This window comes from Anabrus simplex, chromosome 6 (genome assembly GCF_040414725.1).
Source record: "Anabrus simplex isolate iqAnaSimp1 chromosome 6, ASM4041472v1, whole genome shotgun sequence".
Classification (NCBI taxonomy): Eukaryota; Metazoa; Arthropoda; class Insecta; order Orthoptera; family Tettigoniidae; genus Anabrus; species Anabrus simplex.
Genome location: NC_090270.1, coordinates 30069808 through 30083861, shown reverse-complemented (window position 1 = coordinate 30083861; position 14054 = coordinate 30069808). Strand labels below are relative to the sequence as shown.

At 42.8% G+C, this 14054-nt stretch overlaps 1 protein-coding gene across 1 annotated transcript in view; it reads right to left on the bottom strand.

Moving 5' to 3' along the window:
- LOC136875434 (KH domain-containing, RNA-binding, signal transduction-associated protein 1) overlaps positions 1-14054 on the bottom strand; it is a 1072163-nt gene that overhangs the window by 236339 nt on the left and 821770 nt on the right. The window contains exon 5 of the mRNA XM_067148988.2: positions 6093-6239. Within this exon, the coding sequence (XP_067005089.1) occupies positions 6093-6239 (147 nt within the window). The remainder of the gene's footprint in view (positions 1-6092; positions 6240-14054) is intronic.

Below are 14054 nucleotides of genomic sequence, written 5' to 3'. Positions count from 1 at the left end.
GAACCCCACTGTCGGCAGCCCTGAAGATAGCTTTCCGTGGTTTCCCATTTTCAAACCAGGCAAATGCTGGGGCTGTACCTAAATTAAGGCCACGGTCGCTTCCTTCCCACTCCTAGGCCTTTCCTATCCCATCGTCGCCATAAGACCTATCTGCGTCGCTGCGACGTAAAGCCGATTGTAAATTTTAAAAAATACTATTTTCTTCTACGGCACAATACCAAGCTTTACACCAAGAACTGCAGGATTAAAAAGCGAATATATGGATAGAATTCTACCGAACAGACGGCACGATGACGTCAGAAATGATGAATTCCGCTTACGAACTGCGGCATACCATAACGCCCGATTTATTACAGCAAAGAAAATTGGTAAGAAAATACCACTTTTAATTAGAAAATGATACTTTCTGGACGTGTTGTGTATCTAAGATGGTATTATGCACAAATTGTAGTGACCATTCAACTTCAGTCACACATTTATTCGACAAAAATACCTATATACAGTTGGTGTAGTAACAATCAGTCAAGAGAGTTTGGAACGAGCTCTTTGCACTAGATTAGGCTTATTAGTTGTGCGGTTTTATATTTTTCAAACTATATTTGAACAGTTTTTTTAACATGATTTTGTTCGTACTGTATATTTTTCTATGCTGTAATCGAATAAATTGTTATTATTGAGACTTGGTATCTGCTTCACAGTATATTTCTATTGTTACTGAAATATGAAACAATTTAACGTCAAGTGCGGACATCTACTGTAGGTTGGTAGTTCAGAAGCTTACCCGTTAAACCACGGAGCCAAACAAATAAAACTTATTAAACATTGTTTTCTTCTTCTTCTTCTTCTTCTTAACCTGGTTATCCTCCAGGGTCGGCTTTCCCTCGGACTCGGCGAGGGATGCCACCTCTACCGCCTTATGGGCAGTGTCCTGCAGATTCAGACTCTGGGACTTGGGATACGACTGGGGGAATGACAAGTACCTCGCCCAGGCGGCCTCACCTGCTATGCTGAACAGGGGCCTTGGTGAGGGATGGGAAGATTGGAAGGGATAGACAAGGAAGAGGGAAGGAAGCGACCGTGGCCTAGAATTAGGTACCATCCCGGTATTTGCCTGGAGGAGAAGTGGGAAACCACGGAAAACCACTTCCAGGATGGCGGAGGTGGGAATCGAACCCGCCTCTACTTAGTTGACCTCCCGAGGCTGAGTGGACCCCGTTCCAGCCCTTATACCACTTTACAAATTTCGTGGCAGAGCCGGGAATCGAACCCGGACTTCCGAGGGTGGCAGCTAATTACACTAACCACTACACCATAGAGGCGGACAAACATTGTTTTTAATAATCTTAAAGTAATGACTAATCCCTTCGTTTGTATAACTTGACAAAATATTGCTTTATTATTTCTACCTGCTGTAATAAAATACCTGTATGCTCGACGATGCCGAAATATAAATATTATATGCCAGAAAACTGAATCTAAATGAAGCTCATTATAGTTTAAGTTTCATTATGATACAGGTTCTCCACCAATCAGAGTTCAAATTTTCATTATGATACAGCTGTTTGCTGGCAAGATGTAGTGTTTACAGTGCACTATGTCTTCTGGTATGGGCTAGAATAAAATTGTTACTTTCATTGACCTGTCTCAGTCTTATTCTTGGCTTTGACAATATGAAAGTGGCTGAGGTATGAGGGACGCTAGTAATGCCATTCCTTACGCAGCCAGTCCCTGCTATGAATGGTGTGAAAATGTCACTCATAGGGTCAGCTGGTGCACGCATTTCAGTGGAGTTGGCAGACTGATGTGCAGTGGCAACTTCTGGCTCAGTGAGGAAAGCAACGGGAAACTACCTCACTCCTCATTTCCCTAGTACGCCCCTTCAGTGACACCTAGGCCATCTATGACAGCTAAGGGTGAACCTGTTGAGGATCCAATCAGCCTTCGGGCTGAATACCTGACATATATTCACACAGCTGTTTGACCAATTAGGTAAGGATAAAATCGCGTTGTTTCTAAAATCAAACATGTCGGACATACATGTTAACATCAATGCACCTTCTACTTCCAATATTCCACATCCACACGGCACATTCTTGCAAATTCACTTCACCGACTGTACAATGAACAATTTGTATTTGAAATAAAGCTAAGTTATAATAACCTTCTATCAATGCTTTGAAATCATATGACATTGTCAAGGTCTCTGATCCACTCACGGAAAATCAAAAACCCAGCGCATGCGCTCTGCGCTCTGTTCAGTAAACTCAACTGTTCGGCGACATCTCGACAGAAATGTATATATATTTAAAACATAGCGTTATAATTATCGTCGAGCATAAACAGTCGTATGGAACTCGCCTATGACGATAATTAAGACACTTGTATGGAAGTTTTTTTATTTTGGCAGGCGAACACCGTTCCTGACGCTACGTGATTTTAGAGATGACAATCTTAACACACCGGGATTCTAACATCAATCTTTCGAGAGGAGGTCTTCAGCTAACGTGGTGGTGGTGATTACTGTTTAAAGACGAGATACAACTTTGCAATCATCCTCTACAAACAAGAAAGAGGTCCAACACTTCGAAGAATGAAGGTGTCTGCAAAAGAAAGGTAAGGGATACCAAGGGCGTGAAGAGCAACGACTCCCTAGGCCTCGAAAATCTAATACCATCTGGGTCGGAAGAGAAGAAGAGTTGACCAAGGGAGGTCTGTGGAAGCAACACCAGACTCATCAAGGGACCCATGGCCACCAACCCACGATGAGAACCCCTGTCCCTCTTTTAGTCACCTTTTACGACAGGCGGGGAATACCGTGGATGTAATCTATTGCCCCCACCCACAGAGGAAATGATCGTTTTTCCAAAAAAGAAGTGGGTGTAGCACGTCGTATAGACAAGGTTCAAAGTTATGAATAGCGTGAGTCAACATGGTCTTAGAAATACCAAATCTCACGACTTCCGAAGACAGTCTGTAACTACTATCCCAAAGGCAAAATAGAGATAGGACGTCCCAGAAAAGAATTGCAAATCAGAACCGGCCCATGCACTAATCCTTGAATGATGATGATGATGATGATGATGATGATGATGATGATGACAACGACTACAGGGTGATCGAAAAAACGTGAACCGAGTATATTGAGCGTCAGAGTGTTCGTCATACTAATCGGTGACTTGAAAAAATTACGTCGATATCTCGCGTCGTTGTCTTTTTATCAACTGCTGAAGTTAGTCAATCAGATCGCTTCGTGGGCAAATTCAAATGGGCTTTACGAGGCGATGTCGTTAAATCTGCATGTCTCTTCGCCGGGCTTGAGAGCCATGCCGAGAAATGAGCTGTGGGTTTGCTGTGAGGGGAGCCTATGAGCAGGGAGGTCCTTGTTCAAGTCTCTCCCCTGGAGGAGTTTAGTTCTTCTATTGGTGCTCTCAAGTCGGTCATAAGCCACGCGCATATTTAGCAACATCGACTCGCAAAGACCATCTGAAGTCACCTACGAAGCGATCTGATTGGCTGACTTCAGCAGCTGAAAGATGAAAACAGAGCGAGATATCTAAATTTTTCAATTATTTATCAGTATGACCAACCCTCTAACACTCAAATACCCTGTTCACGTAATTTCCAACCATCCTGTATAATTAATCTCCTATTAACGAGAATTCGTTCTGAAGAATCACGGCTGAGAAGGGAACCAAACCCAAACCCCACGGCACTACAGCCCTGACGGGCCTTGGCCTACCAAAGGTACGCTGCTCAGTGCGAAGAATCCTTTCGGCCGTTATTCTTGGTTTTCTAGTCCAGATAAAAGTACTTGTGATTAGTACTGCTACATGATAAATACCATGGTTCTACTTTACTAGCGATAAGTACCATGATGAGGGAACGTTGACCTGGATCTTGGACCCCTTTAGACAACAGGCATCATCGACTCAGGATTTGCTCTGGGAGCAGCAACTTGGTTAGTATATACCATTGTTTTAAGTTTGCTTCTGGGAAGGTGGGACATTACGGCTTGGATCCACTGATTGTTTAAAGTTCGTAATCATTGTTCATCTGGAGTGATTTTGGAATTATTTTTAACTTTCAATGTTGTGAGTTGGATCCGCTATTTGTTTAAAATTTATATCCATCCATTTATTCTTCATCATCAAGTCTTGAATTCTGGTCAGTGGATGAGTTTTGGAATTTTAAATTGTCATTACAATTCGTCTCATTTCGTACGATTAATGGGCGATGACCTATATGTTAAGCCCCTTTAAACAACAAGCATCATAATCATCAACAGCAACAACAACAACAACAACAACAAGTAATTTTCTAAATTTCCGTTATTTTGGTCATGTTGATATCCAAGAAAAATATGTCCATAGTTAGAAACGGTGTGGTGGAAATTGTGTCTAGAATTTTATATTTAGCTTTCACGATCGTGAAACGTCCTGTCGAGTATATGTTGTACATGCTGAACAAAAATGACCAACTGGACACCAGAAAAGACCGCAACTACTCCCCTGCTATGGGTCATTCGCATTCAATATTTAGCTTCCGCGACATCAATATGATTGGAACAGATCTTCCAACTTAAATCTTCCACTTCATCTCCAGACGAATGCCCGAAATAGTCACCTCCCAACATTAGATTAAAGTCCTCTCCATTCGAATCCCTGCTGAAATGGAAGGTAAGTGCTTCCATTATCCGTAACCTCAGCGTAACATCAAATGTGACACTTCGATAGTATTCGAACTTAAGACATACATCGCAATACAGAATATTATGTGCAGAGCATCTTTAATTGACAGACAAATTGCAGGCCGGCACTTGAAAGTCAATTTTAGTATGAAGCCCTTCAAACTTGCTCTATTACGCCTTAATGTCTTCACTTCTAGTTTTAACATAAAAATAGACCTACAACTTGCTACAGTAATCCGTGTTTACATACATGTAAAATTTACAACTGAGGAAATTAAATTTCATAACCTAAAATATGAAATTTAATTTTAAAATTTCAGCACTAAATCGAGGTATAACTGTAATGACATCTTAAGAAAATATAGATGGAGAAGGAGCCGACAAAGTTGAACTTCCTACCAAATGAAGTAAATCCTTAAGCTATGCAATATTTAATTAATTTAATAGATGGCTGTTTTTATACTTCATATAAAGAGACCCAACATAAAATAAATACTTAACCTTCTGATGACAATACGATGAAAATGAATATTATGACTAGTTACTGATGGCACATAACAATAACGTTCTATCAGACAACACACATTTAGTTCAGAAAGCACCCCACCACTAGTTTGAATAGTTACGATGCATTCCATCCTTCAACAAGAGGCCAGTTTCACTTTTGCAGTGAGGGTAGCTTCGAAACCGTTCTTAAAATATTTTATGCATTTCCGCGGAACCTGTATCATGGCATCGCGGAACCCTGGTCGGGAATCCCAACTCTAGAAGAACAATTTGTAAGTTGTTAATAATAATAATAACATACCGAGCGAGTCGGCCATGGGCTTAAGAACACGTAGCTCTGAGCTTGGATTCATGAGACGGTGGGATCAGATCCCTCAGTTTGCAGCCCTGCAGATCATCCTCCGTGGTTTCCCATTTCTCAATCAGGGAAATGCTAGGAGTGTACCTTAACCAAGGCCATGGCCTCTACCTTCCAAAAATGAAACGGCGTATATCTTTCAGTGCCGGGAGTGTCCGAGGACATGTTCGGCTCGCCAGGTGCAGGTCTTTTGATTTGACGCCCGCATGCGACCTGCGCGTCGTGATGAGGGTGAAGTTATGATGAATAAGACACATACACTCAGCCCCGTGCCAGTGAAATTAACCAGTGATGGTTAACATTTCTGACCCTGCCGGGAATCGACCCGGGACCCCTCTGAACAAAGGCCAGCACGCCGACCATTTAGCCATGGAGCCGGACTCTACCTTCTCAAACCTAGCCCTTTCTCATCCTTTCTCGCGAAAAACCTTCAATGTGTTAGCGCGATGCTAAACAATAGGAAGAACAACAAGAAAAGAAATAAAAATATTACAATATATCAAAATTTTATAGGTATATTCGTCTTCGGGTTGTACTCACCGGAACCATGAATTTGCGCACTTCGGACAGCGCGTATGCGATTCGCGCATGGGCTTCAGCAGGAGGAGCGAAAGCCGTGATCTCTACATGAAGGTCATCGTTGAAGTGTGCGTATTTGGGATCAGCCGAAGCACGTAGCTCTTCTTCCTGAAATCACACACAAAACCAACTAAAGTAAGTTTCATAGATAATGGACTCGGTTGCAACATACTTGTGCCCTTTGGAAAACACGCCTAAAGTAAGAGCAAGAAATTATTTTCGTGGTCAATTATAATTCTATCTATTTAACTATTATTTTGTGATATAAATAAGGATATTGGCTATCAGAATGGCTTCAACTAAAGAACATTCTTAGAGATTAGCAAATATTTTCAAAGGTATTGGCCGAAATATTAAAAACTCTACACAAGGATCTTGAGTGCTTAGGTGAGCTGATAAAAAGGGTTGTATGTAGTCGTGTGCATTGCAGTAACAACAGTATTTTGTGAATGAGAATTCCGCTTCGTTAACAGGATAAAAGGAAAGTAGAGACTTTTTCTCGAAATCACTACACTAGGAGCTGTCGTACAGCTAGCAATAAATGGACCGCCCTTAAAAAGATTTTAACCCTGGTGTAACCATACACATGCGAAATTTCTTGTCAGGACTACGCTATGTCAATGACCACAAGAACAAATACTCCAAATCCAGCTAGGCAACGCGTGAGGGGTTAACTCTGCAAAGTATTTTTTTCATTCGTGACGTAAATAATTATGTCTTATGGCTGAGGGTGGTCATATGAAAATTTTTGTTGCGGAACTGTAACCCTAGCAACCATGTAGGCAGTGATATAATGTTTAGATGGCCGGGCTGAGTGGCTCAGACGGTTGAGGCGCTGGCCTTCTGGCCCCAGCTTGGCAGGTTCGATCCTGGCTCAGTCCGGTGGTATTTGAAGGTGCTCAAATACGTCAGCCTCGTGTCGGTAGATTTACTGGCACGTAAAAGAACTCCTGCGGGACAAAATTCCGGCACCTCGGCGTCTCCGAAAACCGTAAAAGTTAGTGGGACGTAAAGCAAATAGCATTATTAATGTTTAGATGGATGGCCCGACAATGTTACCTAACAACCGTACAGGCTGTGATCTAAGGTATGGATAGATGACCAGACAATGTTATCAAGCAACCGCGCAGACTGTGATGTAACGTTTGGATGGGTGGCCAGACAATGTTTCCTAGCAACCGTGCAGGCTGTGATGTAAGGTTTGGATTGATGGGCAGACAATGTTACCTAACAACCGTGCAGTCTGTGATGTAAGGTTTGGATTGATGGGCAGACAATGTTACCTAACAACCGTGCAGTCTGTGATGTAAGGTTTGGATTGATGGGCAGACAATGTTTCCTAGCAACCGTGCAGGCTGTGATGTAAGGTTTGGATTGATGGGCAGACAATTTTACCTAACAACCGTGCAGTCTGTGATGCAAGGTTTGGATTGATGGGCAGACAATGTTACTAACAACCGTGCAGGCTGTGATGTAACGTTTGGATGGATGGCCATCACTGAGAGACATATTAATGATCATTTGATTTTAGCACTAGTAAGAGTGTCGCTTTTTATTAGCATTATTTATTGCTTTACGGGAGTGAAAGCTGGGTCGATTCAGGATATCTTATTCATAATTTAGAAGTAACAGACAAGAAAGTAGCGAGAATTATTGCTGGTACAAACAGGTGGAAACAATGACAGAAGGGTACTCGAAATGAGGAGATAAAGGCTGAGTTTGGAATGCTAGTTGTTTTACGTCGCACCGACACAGATAGGTCTTATGGCGACGATGGGACTGGAAAGGGCTAGGAGTGGGAAGGAAGCGGCCGTGGCCTTAATTAAGGTACAGCCTGGTGTGAAAATGGAAACGACGGAAAACCATTTTCAGGGCTGCCGACAGTGGGGTTCGAACCTACTATCTCCCGAATACTGGCCGCACTTAAGCGACTACAGCTATCGAGCTCGGTAAGATTGGAATGATCTAGATGGATGTAAGCTGTACGAAAATCTCAACCGGCTTCGGTGATGGGTTCATGCGAGGCGAATGGAGGAGGACAGGTTACCTAGGAGAATAATGGTCTCTGTTATAGAGGGTAAGAGAAGTAAAGGGAGACCAAGACGACCATGGTTAGACTCAGTTTCTAACGATTTAAAGATAAGAGGTATAGAACTAAATAAGGCCACAGAACTAGTTTAATAAATTCACAGCGGCTTGCAGACTGAACGCCGAAAGGCATAACGGTCTATAATGATGATGGATGTATTTATTTATTTAGTTAGTTATTTATTTATTTATTTACTTATTTGTTTATTTACAACTTGATAACGAAACTCAAGGACTGCAAATTGGCATCATAAACAATGGACCAATAAAATGCATTTTTGTTTCTTTTGCGAACATTAAACAAATATTTTTTGACCCCTGCTTCCTTCTCCCCTCCCACACCGCACTTCTAGCGACTGAGCGTGTTTCAACTATTAGTCATGTTTAAAGAAAACTGTTTACTCAACTGCATATTACACTGAATTGTTTCTAAGTGCGCTGAGCAACACAAAACAAACACGTTAATCTCCACCTGTGAGAGAGTAATAACATTGCACTCAATCAAAGGAGTGTAATCGGTGCTGTTCTCCGGTGTTAACATTTATATAAGGTTGCGGAAGCGAACTGCACCTACGTTAATTAAACCTCGGCAAACAAATGGAAGAACATTCCTCGGGTGTTAATATTGAAGGCGCAGGTCTGTAGCTATTTGCACAGAAACTCAATCTTGTGACTGCAACGTACGCAAACCTTGTTATATCTCAGTCAAAGAGTTGTTCCGTGCTTGACAATGACTTTCCTCGGTACACTGCGAGCGCAATAGTTCCACCTCATAAGCAACTATACTGTTAATAATAAGAGTTGGCGTCTGACATTTCTTAGAGGGAGGTCCGTTTACTGCCTGCCGAGGCGGGATAAAGGGAGTGGCTGTGTGGTTGCCATGGAAACGAGGGTGGGGCGACTGCGGTTGCCATGGAGATAAAACTTCAGGGCAGCTCGTCTTGCTGGGAGTTGCCAAACCTGTCACTGTCACTGATAAGAACCTGATTTTTTGTATAAGCAACTATAGCTGGTGTACCCAGGGGCTTACAACTTTGGAGCGTGGGTTGGCGACTACTGGGCAGTAAATTGAAATAAAGGTAATCGAATTAGTCTTTGTTTGACAGCACTGAAGATGGTTTTCCGATGTTTCCCATTGCACACTAAACTGTACCTTAATTAAGGCCACGGTCACATCCTCCCCAGTCCTAGTACTTTTCTATCCCATCATCACCATATGACGTATCTGTGTCCGTGCAAAGTGAAGCAAATTGTAAACAAACAAAGAAATTCTTCGTTTGTTACCGGCCATCTAAGCACCACGAAGGGGGGAGACCCAGCTTAACAAAGGAAAAAAAATAGGTTAATATTCATTCGATTGTTAAATATGCCACAACTGTTGTTGACAATTGCTGCACATATCCCAGTATTGGCATGCTTCCTGGCAACCAGAAGCAACTTTAATAATGGCAAAATTTTAATAATTTTTATATTTTGAAATGAAATTTTCAAAATTTCCCGCCTTTTTAACAGTATATCACTGCTTCCCCTACAAATTGCAAGTTTACAAGAATTTTCGTACTTTTCCTTTTTTAAAGTGTGTATCAAAACTCTAGCTACAAAATAAACCTCAATCATTAACATATTTTGATTTGGATTTTTTGTCACGTTTTTATTCCGAGCACCAGAAAAAATAGCTTTTTAAATAAAAATCTTATATAAAATCGAATTTAAATCTCATTGATCTGAATGAGGTACAGATTATAGTACAACATTATGGGAGGAAACTCTGAAAAAATCATAATTATCCGTGAATCAGTAAGAGAGTTATGAAGGAAACCGTGATATATTGTTAAAAAGGCGGGAAATTTTTAACATTTTATTTTAAAATGTTATAATTAGAATGTTGATATTATTGAAGTTGCTTCTGATTGCTCTTAATCATGCCAATCCTGGGATATGTGCAGCATTTGTCAACAACATTTGTAGCATATATAACAATCGAATGAATATTGGCCTATTTTCCCCGTGTTGAGCTAGGTCTCCCCCCTTAAACAACAATGTTAGCTTTCTCCTTCCTCTACCACTCCATCCTTTCACTTGTTACTCTTTTCCTCTCCTCATTCCAGATGATGTTGCTATCTGTATACTCTTGGAAACCCTTCCACATTTCCAGTTGTCTGAATCTTAGTCTGTTGTGTACATGCTCCTCCTCTTGAATGTTAGCTTTTCTTCATATGTGTTACGTATGTCTAGTATGCAGGTGGTTGCACAGCCTCTTGTCATTCATTCTTACTGAGTGTCCGTAAAACATCAGTCTCCTTTTTCTTATTATATCCATTATTCTCTCAGTCCTTCTATATGGTTCTACATTGCTCATCTTAATGTAGATATCATCTTTCTTACGTGGATGTAGGATGTTCAATATTTTTCTTTATTTATTTCTCTCTCTCTGATTGGCCAACGGCCGTAGCCGTTCTGAAACACCGGAGAGACCCGTGAGATCTCCGAAGTTAAGTAACATTGGCCGTGGTCAGGAGTTGGACGGGTTGCCACGCGCTGTTGGTGGGGGGTAAGAGAATGGAGGAGCGGAAAGGAACTGGCCACCCTACCACACGTAAACTCCGGCTCAGGAACACCTCTGCGGAGGTTCGGACCTGCCTTCGGGCAGAATAACCCTTACCTTACCCTCTCACTGATTCATCCTATTCATCGTCAAGCATTCGGTTGCCGGATATTTGCGGTCACCGGGCATTTGCCGTCACTGAGATATACTTGTGCCCATTCACAGAAATACCCCGCTGCATTAGCTTAATCTCGGGGTATCCCCGCTGACGTGTCCAGGCTCCTGCTTCCTCCTTATAGATCAACATTCTCGTTAAAGAGTGGTCGAATCAGCATTTTAAAACAAATAATTTACCGTCGACCAAATTATTATATGTACTCGAGTTTGGAGGTTTTTCATTAAACAACCAATAGGCCTACAGGAAATCAAATGACTTCATCATTTTTCTCGTTTCATTTTATGTTTCATTTCTTGTTATGTTTTGAGAATGTAATTATTTTCGTATTTATATCGCAGGTGGAACGCAGAAAGTGCCCGTTTTTAAGCGTATTTCATCTGTGCGTAAGACATTGTTACTCAAAAACCCTTCATCTGATCTAATCCAGTTTTCAAAACAATATACACTGACTGACAGAGCAAATGCAACACCAAGAAGGAGTGGTCAGAACTTTATGCCAATTGCAGGGTAGACTGACGTCACTGAGATATGCTCATGATGTGAAATGCGCCGCTGTGCTGCGCACGTAGCGAACGTTAAAAGGGACACGGCGTTGGCGAATGGCCCACTTCGTACCGTGATTTCTCAGCCGACAGTCATTGTAGAACGTGTTGTCGTGTGCCACAGGACACGTGTATAGCTAAGAATGCCAGGCCGCCGTCAACGGAGGCATTTCCAGCAGACAGACGACTTTACGAGGGGTTTGGTGATCGGGCTGAGAAGGGCAGGTTGGTCGCTTCGTCAAATCGCAGCCGATACCCATAGGGATGTGTCCACGGTGCAGCGCCTGTGGCGAAGATGGTTGGCGCAGGGATATGTGGCACGTGCGAGGGGTCCAGGCGCAGCCCGAGTGACGTCAGCACGCGAGGATCGGCGCATCCGCCGCCAAGCGGTGGCAGCCCCGCACGCCACGTCAACCGCCATTCTTCAGCATGTGCAAGACACCCTGGCTGTTCCAATATCGACCAGAACAATTTCCCGTCGATTGGTTGAAGTAGGCCTGCACTCCCGGCGTCCGCTCAGAAGACTACCATTGACACCACAGCATAGACGTGCACGCCTGGCATGGTGCCGGGCTAGAGCGACTTGGATGAGGGAATGGCGGAACGTCGTGTTCTCCGATGAGTCACGCTTCTGTTCTGTCAGTGATAGTCACCGCAGACGAGTGTGGCGTCGGCGTGGAGAAAGGTGAAATCCGGCAGTAACTGTGGAGCGCCCTACCGCTAGACAGCGCGGCATCATGGTTTGGGGCGCTATTGCGTATGATTCCACGTCACCTCTAGTGCGTATTCAAGGCACATTCAATGCCCACCGCTACGTGCAGCATGTGCTGCGGCCGGTGGCACTCCCGTACCTTCAGGGGCTGCCCAATGCTCTGTTTCAGCAGGATAATGCCCGCCCACACACTGCTCGCATCTCCCAACAGGCTCTACGAGGTGTACAGATGCTTCCGTGGCCAGCGTACTCTCCGGATCTCTCACCAATCGAACACGTGTGGGATCTCATTGGACGCCGTTTGCAAACTCTGCCCCAGCCTCGTACGGACGACCAACTGTGGCAAATGGTTGACAGAGAATGGAGAACCATCCCTCAGGACACCATCCGCACTCTTATTGACTCTGTACCTCGACGTGTTTCTGCGTGCATTGCCGCTCGCGGTGGTCCTACATCCTACTGAGTCGATGCCGTGCGTATTGTGTAACCTGCATATCGGTTTGAAATAAACATCAATTATTCGTCCGTGCCGTCTCTGTTTTTTCCCCAACTTTCATCCCTTTCGAACCACTCCTTCTTGGTGTTGCATTTGCTCTGTCAGTCAGTGTACATTAGGATGTTTTACACTTTGTTTATAAATTGCAGAATTGTATGTTTCCAAAAACATGACATCACTTGTTCTTTCCCGTTAGATACATCGAGGTGACGATTCCATGTTGACCTTCTCTATACTTTCTGTACATATAACCATTGTAATGTGCACAACGATTTGCCTAATTAGCAACTGTCAATTCCATTACAGCACACAACAGTAAATACTTACACCAGAAAGTTACAATATGGAATGTTGTTAGTAACTCAAAGTATCAGTCTCTAAATAATGCGCGTAAGAGAAGAATGTTGATCTAAAGCAAGGGAGCAGCAACCCAGGCAGGTTAGCGGGGATACCCCGAGATTGAGCTAATGAGGCCCACCGACTGCTGCAATGACCGCAAATTCCTTGTATCTTATATCTTAGTAACTGCAAATGTCCATGATTTTATTGTGACCGCAAATGTCCGGACACCAAGCATTCTGCTGCGTATGAGCCCTCTGGTTCGACCACCGTGTTCTAGTACCTGAATTTTTTATTTTTTATATTTTGCATTGATTCTTGTTATAATCATCTTTGGTCAGTTGGTATGTCAGTTCCATTCTTTGCTTGCCATTTTGTTTGCTCCTTTGTCGAAATATAATCGGAAATAATTGTAAACGAATTACTTGTAAAGAAAACCTTTTTAGTAATATTTACTTACAAGCGTTACGTTTTACAAAATATATTTTTTATTCCTGAAATAAAATTGCCAATCGTTACATTCCAGTAATCGATATACATCGCATGCAAGCAGGAAAGAGGAAAACTTGAGTGATGATGAAGATAACTTTTGAGTTCTAGTACAGCAGAACCTGTATTGGATGGATACTTCCTTACCTCTCAAGTGCTTGCAACGCCATCAAACTTACCCTACAATATCCTTCACTGTTGGGGTTGTTCTTAAAATTAAATCTAGGTATTACTTTAAATGTAACTGTAAAGAGTCTTTTCAGCAAATGCAAAGATGTACACTGACTGACAGAGCAAATGCAACACCAAGAAGGAGTGGTCAGAACTTTATGCCAATTGCAGGGTAGACTGACGTCACTGAGGTATGCTCATGATGTGAAATGCGCCGCTGTGATGCGCACGTAGCGAACGATAAATGGGACACGGCGTTGGCGAATGGCCCACTTCATACCGTGATTTCTCAGCCGACAGTCATTGTAGAACGTGTTGTCGTGTGCCACAGGACACGTGTATAGCTAAGAATACCAGGTCGCC